Below are 18,394 nucleotides of genomic sequence, written 5' to 3' on the forward strand. Positions count from 1 at the left end.
CTGTTGTGATTATTTCACCATGCACCAAAAACATGCAGCGATTCACAAAGGAGAATAATTTGGAAAAAGGCAACGCAGCATGTCAGAACTTTCATTTTCTAGAAAATCTTGCGGGGTCCTTAGGGGGCATATCCTATCGATATGATTCGCCCGGCAATCCCAGTCGATCACCCAATATGGGGCGAAGACCGATACATTGTACAACATACATACTAGTTAGTTACTAATATTGTACCATGTTGTAGTAAACAATCTCCGATTGGGTTGGAAGGCTGTAAATTTCGTCTAAGGACATCTCAGCTACAATATACCATTTTTCATACGCCATAGATGTCACCCTCATTCCCACCCATCATGAGTGCTAGTCGTTGCCACTTGAGCCAAATAAGTTTTGGTTGCGTGTTTCTATTTCTACGGATCAGAATGAAGCGTGTTCGAGCAATTATCTGCTATGTATAAAATCAAAAATCCTTACTCAGTAAAGCAAGCTTAAGGTGAACGATGGGTTTGACTTAGACCCGGCATCAGATCTGTAATGATCGACCGGGGGTCACGGACCGTGTCTAGAACCAGTGCGAACGTCCGCATGCACGGTGCCAGTTAAACTGTATAGTGTAGGGCCACCATTTTCAAAATAACCGTGCCCGATTCCCCACTTGCATACCTCCACATCGATGGCAATTAATTGTACAACGTATAGGCTCATTGACGTGGCACCTATGTGTGTTTCAGATGATTAATCATCGAGTATCGATAAACATTGCGCTGTCATGGCAGAGTTTGAAATGTGAAAATACAGTACCCATGGATGCTTGGATGATTCTCCGAGGACCTATGTCTCCGGGATAGGCAAAATTCACTGGGTGGTCAATAGGATAATGAGAAACTACAAAATGCAGATGTCGCTGGCTGCCTAGGTTCATTTGTAGCGGACACCGTGCTGCTCAAATAATAGGAAATTTGCAGGAGTCCCCTGCTAAGGTGGCCCAGGATCATGGTGAACATAAACCCACAATAATAGGAGAGTCAGAACCTCGCCACTACAAATTCTCGATCAATGCTCTTCCAACGACGGCTGCACCAGATGCTCTTCTTTATGTTGTAGAGATATTAGTTTGTTGATACCACATGCGTATACTATCCAAATAATAATCCGGGACCTCCGGATACCTGGAGGAGACGAATCCTCGGGGACCATCGGCGTTCAGATACCGGGGGCCAAAGGATTCTTGTCCGCCTTTACTCCGTACGTATCTCCACAAGGACGCGGATCGTCGCCGATGGCTTCTGAATGCCTTAAGGCGCAAGGTGTATTTTAGTGCTTTTTTTCTGTTACCTCCCCCCCCACCCTTGATAGATCAACAGTTGTCAACTTGTAGCACTCAGCCAACATCCGAATTTGAAAAGGAGTATATAGTAAATGATCATCATTACGATGCCCAGCGTGGGCCTAACAGAAGACCCTTCAATGAGTGGTAGCCCATTCATCTGGCAGCAGTCGAAAAAAGCGGACCTCGCAAATTGGGGCGGCTCACCGTAGTGGCTGAAAAGACAACGCTATAGCGATGGCCCGTACTCCGTAGCAATCCACACAGTTCGTCTATTTCTCCACGCTTATTGGGCGCTTAGAGGTCTCGCTTTCGCCGCATCATCGGGAGATTTGCCTGGCTTGTTAATCAACCTGGAGGAAATGAAACCTGTGTTGGGGATTGGCGACATTCTAGTCTTATCAAGGCCATTCCGATCCCGACAAGGTTATGATGAACCCCTGAAAGCACAACGTCTTGTTTTCGTCTACCCCGTACAGTCCTCCAAGCTAATCTAGCCCTGGATTCGCACGATCTGTCACGTTCTGCCTTGATCCCTGCTCGGCCCGGAAATAGTTTCGAGCCACCCACACGCGATCTTTCAAAATCAGTGATCCACCACTTCCCCTCATGTTAGGCTCCAGTTCTGGGTCTATGGTCGCCAGCGGGGGGTCCTCATTGAAAGGCTCTGGGCAACGGAGGGGAGCTTTGTGTCGAGTCTCGGGTATGCGAGGATACCAATAACCATGAGCTCTCAAGATGAACCACCAGGGAAGAGGCGTGAGTCTCGATCGGGGACAAGGAAAGTCTCAACTCTGTCAGCCGAACAACTAGAGCGAAAGCGTGCCAACGATCGAGAGGCTCAGCGGTCCATTCGCCAACGCACCAAGGAGCATATAGAACAACTCGAAGCCCAGGTCTCTGCGCTCCAGTCACAGATTGCGGAGATGCGGCTGCAAAACGAACGGTTCGATGAAGTAGTCCAACAGAACGCCTTTTTGGAGAATGAAATGGTCCGATTGAAGCATCAAGTTGCTTCTTTAACTGGCCGATCGGAATTTGCATCAACTAATGAACCCATGACTCCGTTTCGAAGTGAGTGGTCTTTGGAAGAAGCCTCGAGTAGTGCATTACCGGGCATCCCAACAGCGGGGGCACTACTACCGCCACAATTCACTGCAACATCCCACACTCAAAGACCATCGGGCCTTTCATCATCATATCGAGGGCCTCATCAGCAAGACTGGCAACAACCATATCCGTCCACAAGATCGCCGTCGCTTGGTGCAGCCTCCAATCCGGAATTCCCTAGCCGTATGGAGCCATATCCAATACATGGTCAAATGCATCAAGGACAACCAATACGCCCACATCAGCAACAACCGGAATCTTCTTTCCCCGAATTCGCTTACAGCAACCGGTCACTCTCCATGTCAAGTGCTAGCCCCGTTGCTCAGCCAACTCCCGCCCAAGCGTACCAATCCTCCGCATCAACGTACCCGCAACCGATGCCTCAACCGCAACAGACAGATCCGACATACGAGTATCCATGGGTGCCTCCATCATGAATAATACATGTTCCAAACAGCCGGGGGAGTTCGAGCGCATTCTATTTTGGGTGAAAACACAATGTCTTGCGAGTTCAGGCTAGAATGCAAAACTCTCGATCCGGTCTCACAGCATGTGAGTTTCGTTCAAGAACCCGAATACGAACAGGTGTACGGAGTGCTGATCTATAATATAGATCTCAAAGCAATCCTCGTTCTTGGACTCCAGCTTTGTCGCGGAAATCGTGATTGAAATTGCTTTTCACACAAAAATCATAACGGAAATAACAGCCGTGCCGCAAAAAAGTAAGCTGACGGAGGAGCCCCGGTCCCACCTCCGGTCCATCTACAATATACGAGTCGAGCACTCGGTGGCAGACATCTTGGATTCCACGCCGGGGAATTATTGTTGGGATCGGAGATACAAACAAGCCTTGGCGCATTGGCATGACTGGGGCCATCATTCGCGCTGCTCCTTTACTCTGCTTGCATACACATTTTGGCATTTATATATCGCAGTGGGGCGAATTTGAAATGGTCACAGGGATGACCCATGACGGCTCTTCATGTTCTGTATACCCCAAAGGGAGCGATGAGTACATACCCAAAAAGAAACAAACAATACGCCGCGGTGTCCATCCATGGATGAAATCAAACTATTTATAAACAGAACCATTTAGGTAATTTAGGTAGATATTCAACCCCGTCTCCTCTAGTTCGTGTACTGCTTCTGGAGAAGCTTGGCAATGGTCTGCAGCTGGATGTTGCTGGTACCCTCGTAGATAGCACCGATCTTGCTATCACGGAACATCTTCTCAGCAATACCCTCACGGACAAAGCCCATGCCACCCATCCACTCTACAGCAGAGCTAGATACCCGGCCGGCGACCTGAGAGGCGTACAGCTTAGCCATGGCGGCATCCTGGACGAAGTCCTGGCCAGCTTCCTTCTTGCGGGCAGCGTTGTAGACGAGAGCGCGAGCAGCGGCAATCTCAGTGTATGCCTGCGCAATCTGGTGCTGCATGCCCTGGAAGTTTCCAATGAGCTCGCCGAATTGGCGGCGGTCGTTCCAAACGTAGCTTTGGTTGTGGTCAGCTAATCGAATTCATACGCGGGGGTATATAGTACAAGAAATCTTACCGTGCGGCGTTTTCCCATGCGCCGAGAGCCAGACCGGTCATCTGGGCGGCGATACCAATACGACCCTCATTCAATACGCTGATGGCGTACTTGTATCCCTGTCCCTCCTCACCGAGCAGGTTGCTCTTGGGGATGACACAGTCGTCGAAGTTGAGCACACAAGTGCTGCTAGCACGGATTCCGAGCTTTTTCTCCTTCTTTGCGATTGAGAATCCGGGGGTATCCTTCTCGACAATGAAAGCAGTGATACCCTTGTAGCCCTTGCTGGGGTCAATATTGGCAAAGACAATGAAGATACCAGCTTCCATAGAGTTGGTGATCCACATCTTAGAGCCATTGATCTTATAACCATCAGCGGTCTTCTCGGCCTTAGTCTGGAGCGCGAAGGCATCGGAACCAGACGCAGGCTCGGAGAGACAGAACGAGCCAACAGTGCCGGTAGTGAGCTTGGGAAGCCAGGTACGCTGGGCCTGGGCATCACCGTACTTCATGATCGCAGTGTTGACCAGTGTGTTGTGAACATCGACCAGCACACTGACACTAGGGTCGACGCGTGCCAGCTCCTCAATGGCGACGATCGCCGCGGTGAAGTTCATCCCGGCGCCGCCAAACTCCTCTGGCACCTCAATACCCATCAAGCCCTGCTCGAAGAGCTGCTCCACGACCTTTGGGTCCATAGTCTCGGCTTCGTCCATTTCCCGCACCTTCGGGCCGATTTGCTCCACTGCGAACTTCGATACTGAGTCGGCCATCAGGGATTCTGTCTCGGACAAAAGGGTGATCGGCGTCGGGGTGAGCTCGGAGAGGTCGACCTCCCGCCGGCGGGGGGTAGTTGAGAATGCATATGCGCTATAATGGGGGAAAAAATCTTGTTAGCAAATATATTTTCAATAGCATGTGCGCTTAGGCTAGACAGTACCTCTGTACGGGCCGGCCAGCAGCAAGTCGTTTACCCGCCAGGCGGACTGAGGGGGTACGCGACAAAGGTCGCAAAGCGCGAATAATAGAAGCCATTGTGAATAAAGGGGAAACAAGCTCAATGCGCTATGAGGAAGAAAAGGAAGGAGGGAAAAGGCGACCTCGGGAGGGAGGTAAAGGGCATAATCACGAGGGTCACTCTGAGCCGAGGTCGGTTACTGGCGGCGTTGGGGATCCGCGGGGAGAAATGTGGGGCGAGTATTTTTTAGCCTTGGCTGGATGAAGGGAGATGCCATTGTTAAATCTCCATATCCTGCAAATATCATCAAACTATCAATACAAAATATATGCACAACCTCAACTGCCATGCTAAATAGGTCTACTGAAAGTGTTGACCAAAAAAATTATAATATACATTGAATGATTATCATCAAATAACTTTTCGGACATCCTGACTCTCCTCACGGATTAGGTCTTCAGCAGAGACACTACTGTCTCCTGACGATGGGACTCCCTGACCTTCTACATCCTCGAAACGAGTCACGATATCAGTTCTGATCATAACATCCTTCGGTCCATTGACAATATGTTCCTTACTTCCATTCGGCCCACCGGATGTGTTGAGCTCTATCCAGCCCGGGCCGGCGTTTTCGTCGAATTGCCTCCTCCCCCCATATGTGTTGGACTGAAAATTGGAGTGACTTGCGGGGTTGGACTTGTTCGTGCCATATGCAGCGTGTCCGCTCGAGTTGCGGTACTGATAGGGAGTTGACGTTTTCTTGGAGGTGAAGCCCAGTCGCTGCAACACCCTTTCCATGAGTGGTCGGATGGGTGGTACGCAACCAACAATGATGACAATCCAAGCCTCCGTCGAGGCCCAGATAAGGAGGGGGGATTGAGCGTCTGTTGGAAATATGAAATTAGCATTTTTCAAGGTGGAGTTGTGGATTGTGACTTGCAGGTGATATCCGTTGTTTCGGTCAATGCCTTGAGCTCATATGTCTTGACAGCGGAGCAAACGGCCGCTCTACATGCGGGGAAATGTTAGATTGGGAACAAACTGAAGTGCTGAATGGGAAATACTTACATCCAACCCAATCCCATGAGGATAGACAAGGCAATCTTGATTCGCAGCTTCATCTGAAGCTTCCAAAAAAGATGAACCGGGTACGACGCCAGCAAGGCGTCGGTAAATGAGTTGAAGCCTAATTCATCAGCAAAGGCTCGACAGTTGAATGTTTTGATGTGAAGTGAAAACTCACTAGCCTGGAAGAACGAATAGTTCTGATTCATTTTGCGCCCCGGGTCACATGTCCCTTCAACACTATCATCCCACAATTTGTGCATTGGCTTGCATTGACCCAGAATGGTTCCAAGAACAGCGATGTTAATTATCCCAATGAACACACCCGTAATAATCAAGAACCACGGCTTTTTTTCATGACGACCACGAATCTGGATAAGGAATGCGAGAATTGCAAGCTTTCCTAGCATACTGGCAGCTATTGCGAGTAACTGGAATACCCACGACCAGTGCAGTGCTGTAACTCTCTGTGGGTCTGATAGATCATCCAAGTGATGGCCCATTCCAGCATTGACTGAAAACTGCAGAAACACTTGAGCAGTGATCTCGGTTGCCTGTGAGACACACTCATTAGCATATACATTGGGATCGAAACATCTCATGAACAGAAAGAAGACCAAACACTGACCACCGTCAAACTAGCGACAGCAAAGTCCCATCTGAAACGCCCCACGAATTTCCAGTTACTCAGAAACCGAAGGCTGAAAAGGAATACACCAATGCATGTCTCTGTCCAAGAAACTGCGAGGATGACAGCAGAATTATCTCCCGCCATTTCTGGCCTTCGGAGAGGGAATACCTCCACAAGTTCTCGTACAGTATAGGGCAAAATCAAAGAGAAGAAGCAAAATCGCCAAATCAGGACTGGGTGCATATGCCTGATATTACAAGCATCCTGTAGGGAATGCAGGACGCCTAGAACGAAACCACTAAAAGGCACTCCGTGGCCCCTCAAACCGTCACAGTGAACAGGGGTTGATTATCCTATCGAGTCTTGCTAACTATTGGAAAAGTGTAATGTTCCAAATCAGGCGCCCACAGCTCGGAAACATTACGGCGTACGCTGAAGGGATTTCTGCCCAGGTGCGTCCAACGAGAAAATTTCCGCTCGTAATAAACCAAAGTTAATAAGTTATTGAGTTAACTAGTCAATACCCAGATGCTGGTACCCAATCCTAGCCCTGAATATTAATATCCTTGCAATTCATCTAAACCAATCCTCGTCGAGGTAGAACGGAAGCTGGCGACTTCTTACATGGATTCTAGGGTGTTCGGTTGTTGATTGGCTCCCAACACGTAGAAATTTTGGTCCGCGGTAGATAATCCTAGCTCGTGTGGCTTTTTGAGCAGGAGTCTAGAGAGGAATAATTTGGAATTGAATCTTAGTGGTCGCAAGAGCCGAAGTGGTGGCACGAGCGAGATGAAGTGGATTTAGCCATTAATGGCTAATTGCCAATATAGAGAACGGAGTGCTCTGTAAGGGGTTGCAACATAGATCAATAGCCAAGAGCCGAGGAACAAGGATGTACGAATTTTTATATAGCATGTGGATCTTCTTATATTAAATTACACAAGAATAGTTGGCCACGTTTGGGGGCCTTGTAATGTCTTTTAAAATAAATGTCTTTCATTCACAGATATTTTGTGCCCCTTCTTAGTTTCGTAGATAGACCGCAGAAAAAGGCGGGGAAAAGGCACAATTTGTGAAATGGTCTTTTCCAAGTATAACCATTGATTATAAGTATCCATTCAAGCGGGAAAGGCGACGATCGATTCAGGAATGGTAAATCTACCGACGATGGGGACAAACCATCATCGGACTTTGAACTAACGCATAGACGTGTTTCTCGTTTTGGGGCCATGCCCTCCCAGTGCAAAATGAGCACGTGCCGCCTATGTGGTCCGTACCTAGGTAATTCTATGGCTTACATACAGAATTTACCAATAAAATTTAGCCTCTAGAGCTTGACTCTAGGCAGAAACAAAATTGGAGACTATGCCATTGTAGCCACGGTCTTCCAGCAGAGTATGTGTATTTTGTACTCCGGGCCCTATATTTACCCACAAGACCCGGGATCGGCGGGCCGCAGCGGGCAAGTGCCCGGGCCAGACCCTGGGTTTCATTTAGAGCCAAATGTAACCGAGAGCCGAATAATGTAACCTAAAAAACATATTAAAACCACTTGTGAACCACTTGTGGATGCGTCAAGGCATTTATCGTGGCCTTTTTATAAGCCGTGTCTTATACTAATTTGTACAGAGTATTGTTGGCTTTTTTTTAAAGAATTTCAAAACATTCATGCATCGATTGCGCTCTAGAATTTGATAAACTTCATTTCTTTTAAACTTTATTCGAAACTAAAAATCTAGCGACCTGGAAAAACTTATAAAAAAATACGCATAGAAATTTTTTGGGCGTAATCTCCTGTACATACTAGAGTAATTTACCCATTCTCCCCCGGATTAGATGACTAGATGATACCAGCGGCCCGTAGGAAATCTTTCCGGTGTAGCCAAATTCGAATATCCTTACCCTTGAGATAGAAGAGAATGTAGACTAAGTAGACTACAACGTTGATAGCCGCAACTGTCATGAAGACACTCAAAACACCACTGGAAGTCATATAATCGTTGATCACCCACGTCCAGATCCACGCGATGCAACTCTTCAGAGCAGCAATCGTGACCATGATCTCGACGGAAAGCTAAAAACTCAAAAACAGAAACGATTAGCAGGTATACTATAAAAGTGGTGTAGAAGCAGAAAACGAAAGTTCCTTACCTCTTTGTGACAATCTAGGGCGTAGTTCATCCCTAGCGTTGTTCCCATCTGACTTCCTACCGAGAGAATGCCGGCTCCCACAACAGGCATCGCCCAGTGCATTTGATGCTCATAGGAAAGTCCAAACCAGAGAGCACCAAAGAATGTGAAAAACGCTGCCAATAGACAGGTCGGTAGCCGCATCTCGGGCTCACGAATACCATTATTGCGCTTGGTGAAGAACGTGGCAACCCAATCACCCCCTGGACCAGAGAAGAATACACCAAAAAGAGAGCCAATAAAAGGCGACAGGAAGAAGAGACCCTGGCTATTGGAATTGAATCCGTAAGGAGGGGGCGCAAAGAGCTGTGCCACCGACGCGCCGAGGATGACATTCCAGCTAAGAGCCATTCCATAAATACAGCATGACCAGAGGACGGTGGGATAGGCCAACAGCACGAATGGGCGCAGGAACACGTGGAGAAGATTCACATCTGGATCCCCGCTGTTCCAGAACTTGAGTTCTTGCACAAAGGTCTTTTTGGGAACTGGACTTGACTCCTGGACCAAAACCTGGTCTTTACCCACATTGGCTTTTGTGGTGTTTTGCAATGGATCAGGACGGGGTCCATCGAACTTGGTTTCTGGCATGAAGAAGAACATGGAAATCAGACTAGCACTAACAAACATGGTCACAATCCAGAAGGCCCAGTCCATTCCAAGTGCCTGCACGATAAATCCAGAGAACATAGGTCCCAGCTCATTACCTCCTAGGACAGCGAGTCCGTAGATGGCAATGAGCTCTCCACGATTATGCAGGAAGAACATATCAGTCACTGTAGACGGGACAATTGACTCAATAGGCGCTTGGAAAGCGCCCAGAAACGCACGCCCAACCAGGAAAACAGTGTAGGTTTTGTTGGATGCAACGGCCAGCCAAATACAGGCGATGGCCATAAGCAAGTTCGAGAAGATGTAGATGGGACGGCGCCCATACTTGACGGCAAACGGCATCCAGACAAAATTCCATACACCCTGGTTGATCAAACAAGCTCCGTTTGCATAGGTCAATTCCTGGAGGGACTTGCCGAAGGTGGCAGACAATTGCATCATACCTGTAGTACTAATCAGCATGGCTCAACACAATCAAGATTATAGATGATGAATACACACCGGCTGCCATAATAGGACCTGTAATAGCACCCATAAATGCAAACCAACAGCCATTGAAGAAAGTCAAGGTTTTCTTCTTAGTCGACCAGTTCAAAGGGTCGTTTGGATCGTTGATCGAAGGTTGAGGGACCAATAACATGCGACCATCGCCTGTTTCACGATGCTTCAGCTGGTGAAGCCGCTCAGAAATACTTCCGTTGTCACTTCCATCGAACAATATCTCTGTTCCAGGTGCGACATGGAACTGCCCCGCGACTTTCTTCTCGGACTCGTGTTGTGAGCTATCCGACATATTGAAGATGCCCCAAGGGCGTCCCTCAAAATTTGATGTAAAAAAATCAGAACGAAAATCAGCAACTAAAACACAAAGAAAAAAAGAGCGAACTTGAATACTGCCTCGCGTGGAAAATGGTGGAACTCTCCTTTTTAATACACGGAGTATACTATAGTACATGGTGGCCATCCCCCTTCTAGTCCGAAACAAGAGTATGTACACCGTACTAGAAATGCAACCAAAACGGCTTTGATACATTCTTTCGGCGTCGTGCACAGAATCCCTGTATTTTTGAGGACCAATTATAACTCTATCCTGATAACTAGCATTGCGCTATGCAGGGATGCATGTGGCTGTCGTAATAATGGGCTGAGTGCGTGTGAAAAATAGTTAGCTTCTCTTCATCCCGCCCTTACCCCCAAATACGCTACTATATTTCAGTGGGTTCTCTGGCTTCTAATAAACACCTATCAAAATTTCGTAAGACCATCTTTGAATCCACTGAGGAGCAAGACCTAAACAACTGGTCCCACGCCCCTGGCAAATATATTTCGCGTCTTTGATTGGCGATAAAGCATTGCATGTTCTGGCTCACTTCGGGACTTCCCCTCCATTCAGCTTCATACATGTACCCAGCATAAGTCGTGCATTTGAAAATTGAAACCGAAACAGCTGGTAAACTCCACGTTACCCTAGAATAAATTAAGTCGAAATCCATTCCACAAAGATAATGGCTCCATCCCGAGACTTTGCATCCCACCAGACTGGTGGCTCTGGCAGTTTACCAAGTTCTGTGCCAGTCCTCATTGTGGGCGGAGGTCCAACTGGCCTATTGCAGGCTCTCCTTCTGTCCCGCCTAGGGGGTATGAATTTTTTTTGAGAAGTCAATAGGAACATTTTGTTGACATGATCCATGTAGTTCAATCATTGATCATCGAGCGTTATCCCGAGCGTCTAGCTGCTCCAAAAGCCCACGCAATCAACCCCCGCTCTTTGGAAATCCTGCGTCAATTTGATCTAGGCGAGAAGCATGTTCGCCAGCTAGGCACTTCACGAAATGATAGCTCCTCGGTCAACTTCCTCACCAATCTTTGCGGGGATGCGATCGGCAGGCTCCCGTATGAGCGAATGGATCCTACTGTCTTGAATGACACGCCAGAGGTACCTTTCATCTATGATGAGAGAATGCCGGGAACAGTACTGACCAATTGAAACAAACAGATGATCCATAATATACCCCAGCCAGCGCTAGAGCAAGAATTGTCCAACTTTATCACGAAGGATCCCAATGTTACCTTGATCAAAGGATTCAGTATTCATGCTGTGGAGCAGGTAAGTAAAGGGGCATATTTTTTATTAACGAAGTAACGTGTTTAACTGAAACCCAGAATGAAAATGAAGTTGTGGCGACTATTGAGCAACGCTCAACTGGACAACTCCATCAAACAAAGTCCCGTCATCTCATAGCCTGTGATGGTCGTAGAAGCAAGGTCCGCGAGCTGCTCGGTATTGAGTCGGAGAGTGAAGACTCGGACCAGACGATGATGACTATTCATTTCAATGCCAATCTGCGACCCGTCGTTGGTGATCGTGTCGGTATGCTTTACTGGATAATGGACCCTATAGCCGCGGGCTTTATCATCGGCTATGATCTTGATGGGATCCAGGTACATATTAGCCAGGTAGACGTTGAACAGAACCCAGTCGAGTCGTGGACAGAAGACATGTGCAGGTCCACAATCCGCAGCGCTATCGGTAAAGATGATGTTCCGTTTGATGTCCTGAGCTATCGCCCTTGGGTCTTCCGTCGACAAGTGGCTGTCACGTTCCAACAGGGAAATATCTTCTTGTGAGTGTTTGGAATTGGATGTTGTCTCCGTCGAATCCTTGTTGATGCTTTTTCTTCTGCTTCCTCTTTTAGAGCTGGAGATGCTGCTCACTCATTTCCCCCAACTGGTGGACTAGGCTTGAATTGTGGTCTTGCAGATGTTCACAACTTGGCCTACAAGATTGCCTCGGTTCATCGAGGAGTGGCAACACCATCTATACTTTCAACATACACTGCCGAACGACGGGGTGTTGCGGATTCCTATTCCAAGCAGAGCGTTAAGAATGGCAAGGAGATTTTCGCACTGTTGCGGAGTCTCAAGACCGCTTGTGTTGAAAATGTTGTGCAAGCGCGAAGGAATATGATGGCAGCGTTGGCGGATCCGGCCCAACGGAAACAGGTTGAGGCAGGTATTGAAGGACAGAGGGAGCATTTCGATAATGTGAGTGGCTTTGTTTTATTCTACCCCTTGCTATCGAAGATTGGTCTTTCTCATGCTCTTGCTCATAGCTGGAGCTTCATATTGGATATGTGTATGGAGCGACCAAGCCACCTTCTCATGCTTCTCATTATTCTCCGAAATTCGTGCCCGGGGCGCGCTTGCCTCATGCTTGGATCACCTTCCCAGAGCAGGTATCCGCGGAAACAGAGGCAGCCAAACGTTCTTCACTACCTCAGGAGCCGGTTGATGTGTCCTACGTCAAAGAGCTTGACGCAGATCAGGTTCGCGCTTGCCAGTGGAGTACCCTAGATCTCTGTGGCTCTGACTCTTGGACCTTGATTTTGGGGAAGGAGCAGCAAAGGCCTCACATTATGCTTTTTCAGAAGCACTGTAACGTGATTGGCTTACCTCTGAACACCTGGTGCCTCGGATCAGACTTTGAAATCATCAGGCAGAGCTGGTTCGCTGATGAATTGATTGATGGTGGAGGAATTCTGATTCGCCCTGATCAGCACATCCTAGCAAGAGTCTCTTTTGAGACAAATGGAGAGGACTTGATTGCAGAAGTGAACAAACATCTTGGGATTTCATAGTGTCAGAAATACAATAGAGCAACACCATAGAGATATATCAACTTTTTGTTTATTCCGACAAACATGCGTTCGCGGTGATCCCCGCAATACCAAGCATTTTAGGCTGTTGCTAAGCTAAGAGAAGGCGTGCTTGATCAATAAAGAGAATAACCCCTGCTTGTTGAGATGTGATGATATGATATGGCGCTTTGACTCGGAATCGTTTGAGCCGCATTCCACTCCACAAAGGCCCTTGTTTTCCCCACATGGTACTTTGTATGTCTCTGTTACCCTTCCCCTCTAGAAAGGATAGGGCTTAATCTTGTATAGTTTTCCTTTTAGGACGGACATTGGCATTGTGTATATTAAAACCCAAGCAGCGTCTCGTCAGCTTGATCAGTCTCAAAGTCAAACCGCACCAAATCCTCCTTATAGGGAATGAAATATGTGCTTGTGACCCTAAAATAACATGAGATCCTGTCATTTACTAAGGAATCGAGGCATTAGGGGGTATTTGTTACCTTTCATGCTCACTGCTAGCTTGATACTCAGCCAATGCTGCTCGGTTCTCGTGGTAGCTCACTAGAGCATATTGAAATCCTTTGCTCTTTTCAACGGGGGTTGTAATTGAGGGGCCTCCAACAATAAGCCTTTGGCTTTTAACGCAAGGCAGGGACTTCAGTGTCTTGATTTGCGAAAGGAACTCCTGCTTCACTCCGTCTCCGACATCCGCGCGGAACTTGAACAGAACTATTGAGGTCAGTTGAGGGCTTGTGTGTTTTCGGAAATGAACCATACCAATGTGAACGAGAACCATTTTGAATATCAGCTTAATCAAAAATATAAAAATGATGGGGTTGTAGAGTTAGAATCGGAATGTAGTTCCCTTTTAAAGAACGCGACGGATGCCATCCGCCCTTGGCGGAAGTTTCCCGCTTTGACCCAAACCTCGTTGATTCCGGTATTTTTCTTCTTTACAAACTGTTCATTTCGAGAGACACTGTTGGTTCTAGCTTATTTTTAATTCATATTCATGAATCTGAAAGTTCAACGCTCATAAGGGACCCTATCAGCCCCGCTATGGACTCTCCACGGCGGTCTCGGAACCGCGCCGCCTGTCGGAGATGTCAGCGACGGAAAATCCGCTGTGACGGAGATCTTCCCCGCTGCGCATCGTGTACAAAGGCTAATGCAGCCTGTGTGAATGATGGAAAACAGGAGGTTAATCGCACGTATGTATTATCATCCGCCTCGTCGCCTAGATACTCCCGCTCTTGTTTCTTTATTACTTCCAAACTAACAGCTGATCAGGTACATTGCGAATCTACAAAAGCGAGTACAGTGGTTAGAATCCTTAGTGAAGGAACACGATCCAACTGTCCAGCTAGAGGATGGCCCGCAATTAGACCTGTCAGATATCTCACAACTCGAGCCCACGGAGGAAAGCACTCAACTTGAGTCTACCATTCCACATGGTGACCACATTCGCCGGTCAATAACACCTCACCATGAACAACCCGGGACAGCAAACCCGCAACCATATCGGACAAATTCAAGACCGGCCCACGAAATTGGGCTAGTCTCTCTTTCTTCGGGCGAACCGAGATATATCGGTCCTTCGAGCGGATATTTCCTAGCAAACCTCATATTTTCGAGTGCTGGGCGACGAACGGGCCCATCGGGAAATCATGGAAATGCGAAAAAGCCAATGTCGCTTTCATCCGAATTTTTCAATAGCCCAGCTCCGCTGCCAAGTCGCAAAGACGATGCTGTGGAACTTACTTCAAAGTACTTTGCTTCGGTGCATCTCGTATACCCATTTCTACACCAACCGTCCCACATGACAAGACTCGAGAGAATGTATAGCAATGAATGTCTCCCCAACCCAGCGGATGCTTTTCACGTCTACATGGTGCTCGCAATAGCAGCCTCGGATGTCTCCAGGCGCTTCCGACTACCTCTTCCGGCCGAGGGGTATTATACAGCGGCTACACAGTATTTCGAACGTGCATGTGCCGATGGCTCTTTGGAGGGACTGCAGAGTCTGCTCTTGCTGATGGTATACGGACTTCATAATCCCTCGTGCGACATCAATGTCTGGAGCCTCAATTACCAATGCTTAGGCTCCCTCATCGACCTGGGTCTTCAGCGCGATGTTCGCGCATCATCAACATTCTCCATCTCGTTCTTGGAGCAGGAGATGCGGACTCGCATCTTCTGGGTTGTATACAGCTTTGATCGTACATTGGGGACGATGATGGGGCGACCGATCGGGGTGAGAGACGAAGCGTGCGAGCTTCGGGTAAGCGATTCGATACTGGGTTGATCCCTTAACAAACCTTGGCTAATAGTACCTTTAGCTCCCTTCAGATGTCTCTGATGGCGATCTTTCTGAGTCAGTTTGTGATGAAATATCCCGAAATCGCACAACTTCTCACATGACATTCTCTATCCACCTATTCAAACTCGCCCGCATCAACTCTGAGATCAAATATGTAATGCACAGCATCTGCAGAGATCCCCCTCGATATGCCTACCCACCGGTACCCGACATCCATCTGTGGCAGAAAGAAATGGTCGAACGCCTTCAGACCTGGCTTATAGGTATCCCCCATGGAGCTGCAGGCGATCCTATCACGAAAATATGCGAAACAAAGTATCACGAAATGATGATCTTAGTGCTAAGGCCTAGCCCTGGGATTCCCGAACCATCGGAAGAGATCCTCGCGCGATGTTTCCAGCACGCCGTAGATCTTCTGCGCGGGTTTGGGGAGCTTTACCGACAGGAAGCTCTCTTATACAGCCGACTCATTGTTCACTCCGTTTTCTTGGGCACGCTAATAATGCTACACTGCTTGTGGAGACTGCCCCATGTTGCATCAAGGGTGCAGATTGATGAGGTGGTCGCCGATACGAGCATCAGTTTGAATATCCTAAGTAGCATTGGGGAATACTGGGCCGAGGCTAAGCGTGCAAGGGATTGTATCCATGAATTATCCAGTGCGACTGTCCAGAGACTTATCAGGACGCGAAGTTTGGAAGCCCCTTCAAGATTGACGAGGCAAGGCAAAAATCAATCAACTTCCAGCACAGGAAGATCACAGCGGCTGCAAATCTCCAACGAGGGAATGGAGCTGCCTTCTACGCTTCGCGCTGACTCGGGAGTTGAAACCCTGCCTCTGAACTCCTTCACGGACGATTACGATCCACACGTGGATTCTATGAGTTGGCTGCATGATTCCATGCCCGGTGGCTTTATGGACTTCAGCGGGGCTCCAGACTTTGACACTCTCATGTGGGAGGTCTTTAATGCTAATTCAGGATAAAAGAATATTGAAATATAATACTTTACATAATAAATCACACGTTCAAGATATATTGATGCATCGATTTAGTCTGTGTACACGATGACCTGGCCCACTAGCTAAGCCGAAGGAAGGACGAATTCAAGCAGCCTGTACATCTTTAAAAGTGACATTGACCTGACTTTCGACATCAATATCCTGAGGTGTGAGGTCCAGCGGCGCAGAGTCCTCCCCAGGCTGATCCCCAAAACTAGCAGCCAACATGTGTCTGTGGGTGGCCCTGTAAGGAGTCATTCCTTGGTCGGCAATTTCCACCGCCAAAACAGCGCGTCCAAGCACCTCCGAATAGTCATCAGCTTGTTGAATAGCATCCCGGAGTGCCAATTTGCGTGCTTCCGAAGCCAGTCGGCTGCCGGTTGCGTCCGTGAGACTCCAATCCAGACCGTCGATTTCCACTTTGGGATAAACCAGTAATTCTTCGATCGCATGGTTCAATTTGGCGAAGTCGCGGAAGACAGCTTTGAAGGATATACTGGCATGGTGTGGGTTTGGCAGGGGCTGGTCCTGTCTGTCTGTTGACTTTGTCCAGGTTCTGATACTCGTTGATGAGAATTTTGTCAGAGGGGCCTCTGGATTATCGTCGGTCTGGGAGTAAAATGTTGATTTGATCCAGTTTTGTAGGTTGGTTGATGAGGTTGCCACTTCTTTGGCGACTTTATCTTGCTCGGCTCCATTTCCCTTTACTGAAAATCTGAGAGTTCCACGTTCTGGGGCGTGGGTGACGGATGATTTGCCGGTGACTATGATTGTTAGGGGAGCCATGATGGTTTATGTAGAATTTAGGAATATTTTTCAGCTCTAGCTATATTTATATACGAGAGTGGAACCTATCGGCTCGGAAGGCAACAATATCAGAGTCAGTGACCATCACGTTGCTCAACGCCAAGCCCACAGCCCCTCTGACATTCCACTCGTCTATGATCTTCAACTTTATGATATTTCAACCTCTAATCTTCTAGTTGATAGCTATGTCTCAACTGCCATTCAGCAATAATGTATTTATCAGCATGTTGGATCTCGCTCGTCTTCTCCCAGCCTCTGCTCGAACGGACCATAAACTCGTGAGCCCCACAGATGAGATCCAAAAGTTCTTGAAGAAGGATCTGATGGTCAATAAACTGAATAAAATTGACAAATACCTATGGCTGGCTGGTCAACCTATGCCGCCCAAGCCCCTCAATTACCAGATTGCGACCTCGCGCGAAATCGTCGTGGACGAGAGAATCGACGTGCATATGGTCTGGGAGCACTCTCAACGTATCCATCTGAAGCCACTGCCACGATATCTTCTTGATTCTCAGTTTTAGGGGTCGCATCTTGTTTGCAAGGGGCCCTGTTGTGTGTCTAAGCCAGGTGACTCGGTTATCCAAGAGCAGGCGTGCTCGCGAGAGCTATACAAATGCGCTCTTGGTCTCTTATCTTCCTATATGGCCCTTGTACAATTTGAAAGTGATTTCTTAATTGCACAAAACTACCATCTATTACCAAATACCATCACGTGGGAGAGGTGGCTCGAGCTAAACCAGCAGTTGTTGGGGAACGATATGACCAGCCCCGGGCATATCAACTCGCGGTATTTATTTGGAGAGCTGAGACTGTCACGACTGAACAAAATCTACGCAATTCGCCATGCTAGCGTCTTGAGCGGCTATCAGTTCACCTATCAGACGTACGGTGATCTTTTCTACGACTATCTTACTCCGCTGACTGCAGCGACAATCTACGTTGCGCTAGTGTTGACGGCGATGCAGGTTGGGCTGGCGACCGATCGTTTAGGCTTTAACCCACCATTCCAGGACGCTTCATATGGATTTACGGTCTTTGCTATTCTCGGACCTTTGATCGGTATTCTATTAATCGGGATTATTGGGGGTTTGGCCTTTGTCAATAATCTAATAGGATCATGGAAGTTTAAGCGGCAACAGTTTGCCCTGTATGAACTGTCGCAAGTGCGAAATCAACTACCTTGACTCTCGTCCGAGT

General features: G+C 47.9%; 10 protein-coding genes across 10 annotated transcripts; 4 read left to right on the forward strand and 6 right to left on the reverse strand.

Annotated features, from left to right (window-relative positions):
* Positions 1-550: 550 nt before the first annotated feature.
* Positions 551-706, reverse strand: PEX2_005210 (uncharacterized protein; the record flags this gene model as incomplete). The annotated part of the gene is made up of 1 exon (XM_016737798.1): positions 551-706. One exon carries the CDS (start codon positions 704-706, stop codon positions 551-553), a length of 156 nt encoding a protein of 51 aa, XP_016597772.1.
* A 1,347-nt stretch (positions 707-2,053) lies between these two features.
* On the forward strand, positions 2,054-2,875 carry PEX2_005220 (uncharacterized protein; the record flags this gene model as incomplete). Its single annotated transcript, XM_016737799.1, has 1 exon — positions 2,054-2,875. The coding sequence occupies one exon, from the start codon at positions 2,054-2,056 to the stop codon at positions 2,873-2,875; it is 822 nt and encodes a 273-aa protein (XP_016597773.1).
* Positions 2,876-3,566: 691 nt separating this feature from the next.
* Positions 3,567-5,008, reverse strand: PEX2_005230 (acyl-CoA dehydrogenase; the record flags this gene model as incomplete). Its single annotated transcript, XM_016737800.1, has 3 exons — positions 3,567-3,933; positions 3,995-4,843; positions 4,914-5,008. The coding sequence occupies 3 exons, from the start codon at positions 5,006-5,008 to the stop codon at positions 3,567-3,569; spliced, it is 1,311 nt and encodes a 436-aa protein (XP_016597774.1).
* Positions 5,009-5,342: 334 nt separating this feature from the next.
* Positions 5,343-6,771, reverse strand: PEX2_005240 (uncharacterized protein; the record flags this gene model as incomplete). The annotated part of the gene is made up of 4 exons (XM_016737801.1): positions 5,343-5,815; positions 6,007-6,117; positions 6,175-6,550; positions 6,625-6,771. The coding sequence occupies 4 exons, from the start codon at positions 6,769-6,771 to the stop codon at positions 5,343-5,345; spliced, it is 1,107 nt and encodes a 368-aa protein (XP_016597775.1).
* Positions 6,772-8,467: 1,696 nt separating this feature from the next.
* On the reverse strand, positions 8,468-10,222 carry PEX2_005250 (Major facilitator superfamily domain, general substrate transporter; the record flags this gene model as incomplete). Its single annotated transcript, XM_016737802.1, has 3 exons — positions 8,468-8,701; positions 8,779-9,872; positions 9,931-10,222. 3 exons carry the CDS (start codon positions 10,220-10,222, stop codon positions 8,468-8,470), a joined length of 1,620 nt encoding a protein of 539 aa, XP_016597776.1.
* A 712-nt stretch (positions 10,223-10,934) lies between these two features.
* On the forward strand, positions 10,935-13,067 carry PEX2_005260 (Monooxygenase, FAD-binding; the record flags this gene model as incomplete). The annotated part of the gene is made up of 6 exons (XM_016737803.1): positions 10,935-11,067; positions 11,124-11,365; positions 11,426-11,536; positions 11,593-12,053; positions 12,126-12,474; positions 12,543-13,067. 6 exons carry the CDS (start codon positions 10,935-10,937, stop codon positions 13,065-13,067), a joined length of 1,821 nt encoding a protein of 606 aa, XP_016597777.1.
* Positions 13,068-13,411: 344 nt separating this feature from the next.
* PEX2_005270 (Dabb family protein) lies at positions 13,412-13,863 on the reverse strand (the record flags this gene model as incomplete). The annotated part of the gene is made up of 3 exons (XM_016737804.1): positions 13,412-13,505; positions 13,568-13,796; positions 13,845-13,863. The coding sequence occupies 3 exons, from the start codon at positions 13,861-13,863 to the stop codon at positions 13,412-13,414; spliced, it is 342 nt and encodes a 113-aa protein (XP_016597778.1).
* Positions 13,864-14,126: 263 nt separating this feature from the next.
* PEX2_005280 (Zn(II)2Cys6 transcription factor domain-containing protein) lies at positions 14,127-16,372 on the forward strand (the record flags this gene model as incomplete). Its single annotated transcript, XM_016737805.1, has 3 exons — positions 14,127-14,278; positions 14,358-15,348; positions 15,407-16,372. The coding sequence occupies 3 exons, from the start codon at positions 14,127-14,129 to the stop codon at positions 16,370-16,372; spliced, it is 2,109 nt and encodes a 702-aa protein (XP_016597779.1).
* A 120-nt stretch (positions 16,373-16,492) lies between these two features.
* PEX2_005290 (SIMPL domain-containing protein) lies at positions 16,493-17,173 on the reverse strand (the record flags this gene model as incomplete). The annotated part of the gene is made up of 1 exon (XM_016737806.1): positions 16,493-17,173. One exon carries the CDS (start codon positions 17,171-17,173, stop codon positions 16,493-16,495), a length of 681 nt encoding a protein of 226 aa, XP_016597780.1.
* A 245-nt stretch (positions 17,174-17,418) lies between these two features.
* PEX2_005300 (uncharacterized protein) lies at positions 17,419-18,381 on the forward strand (the record flags this gene model as incomplete). The annotated part of the gene is made up of 2 exons (XM_016737807.1): positions 17,419-17,668; positions 17,783-18,381. The coding sequence occupies 2 exons, from the start codon at positions 17,419-17,421 to the stop codon at positions 18,379-18,381; spliced, it is 849 nt and encodes a 282-aa protein (XP_016597781.1).
* Positions 18,382-18,394: the final 13 nt, after the last annotated feature.

This window comes from Penicillium expansum (genome assembly GCF_000769745.1).
Source record: "Penicillium expansum strain MD-8 chromosome Unknown contig12, whole genome shotgun sequence".
NCBI lineage: Eukaryota > Fungi > Ascomycota > Eurotiomycetes > Eurotiales > Aspergillaceae > Penicillium > Penicillium expansum.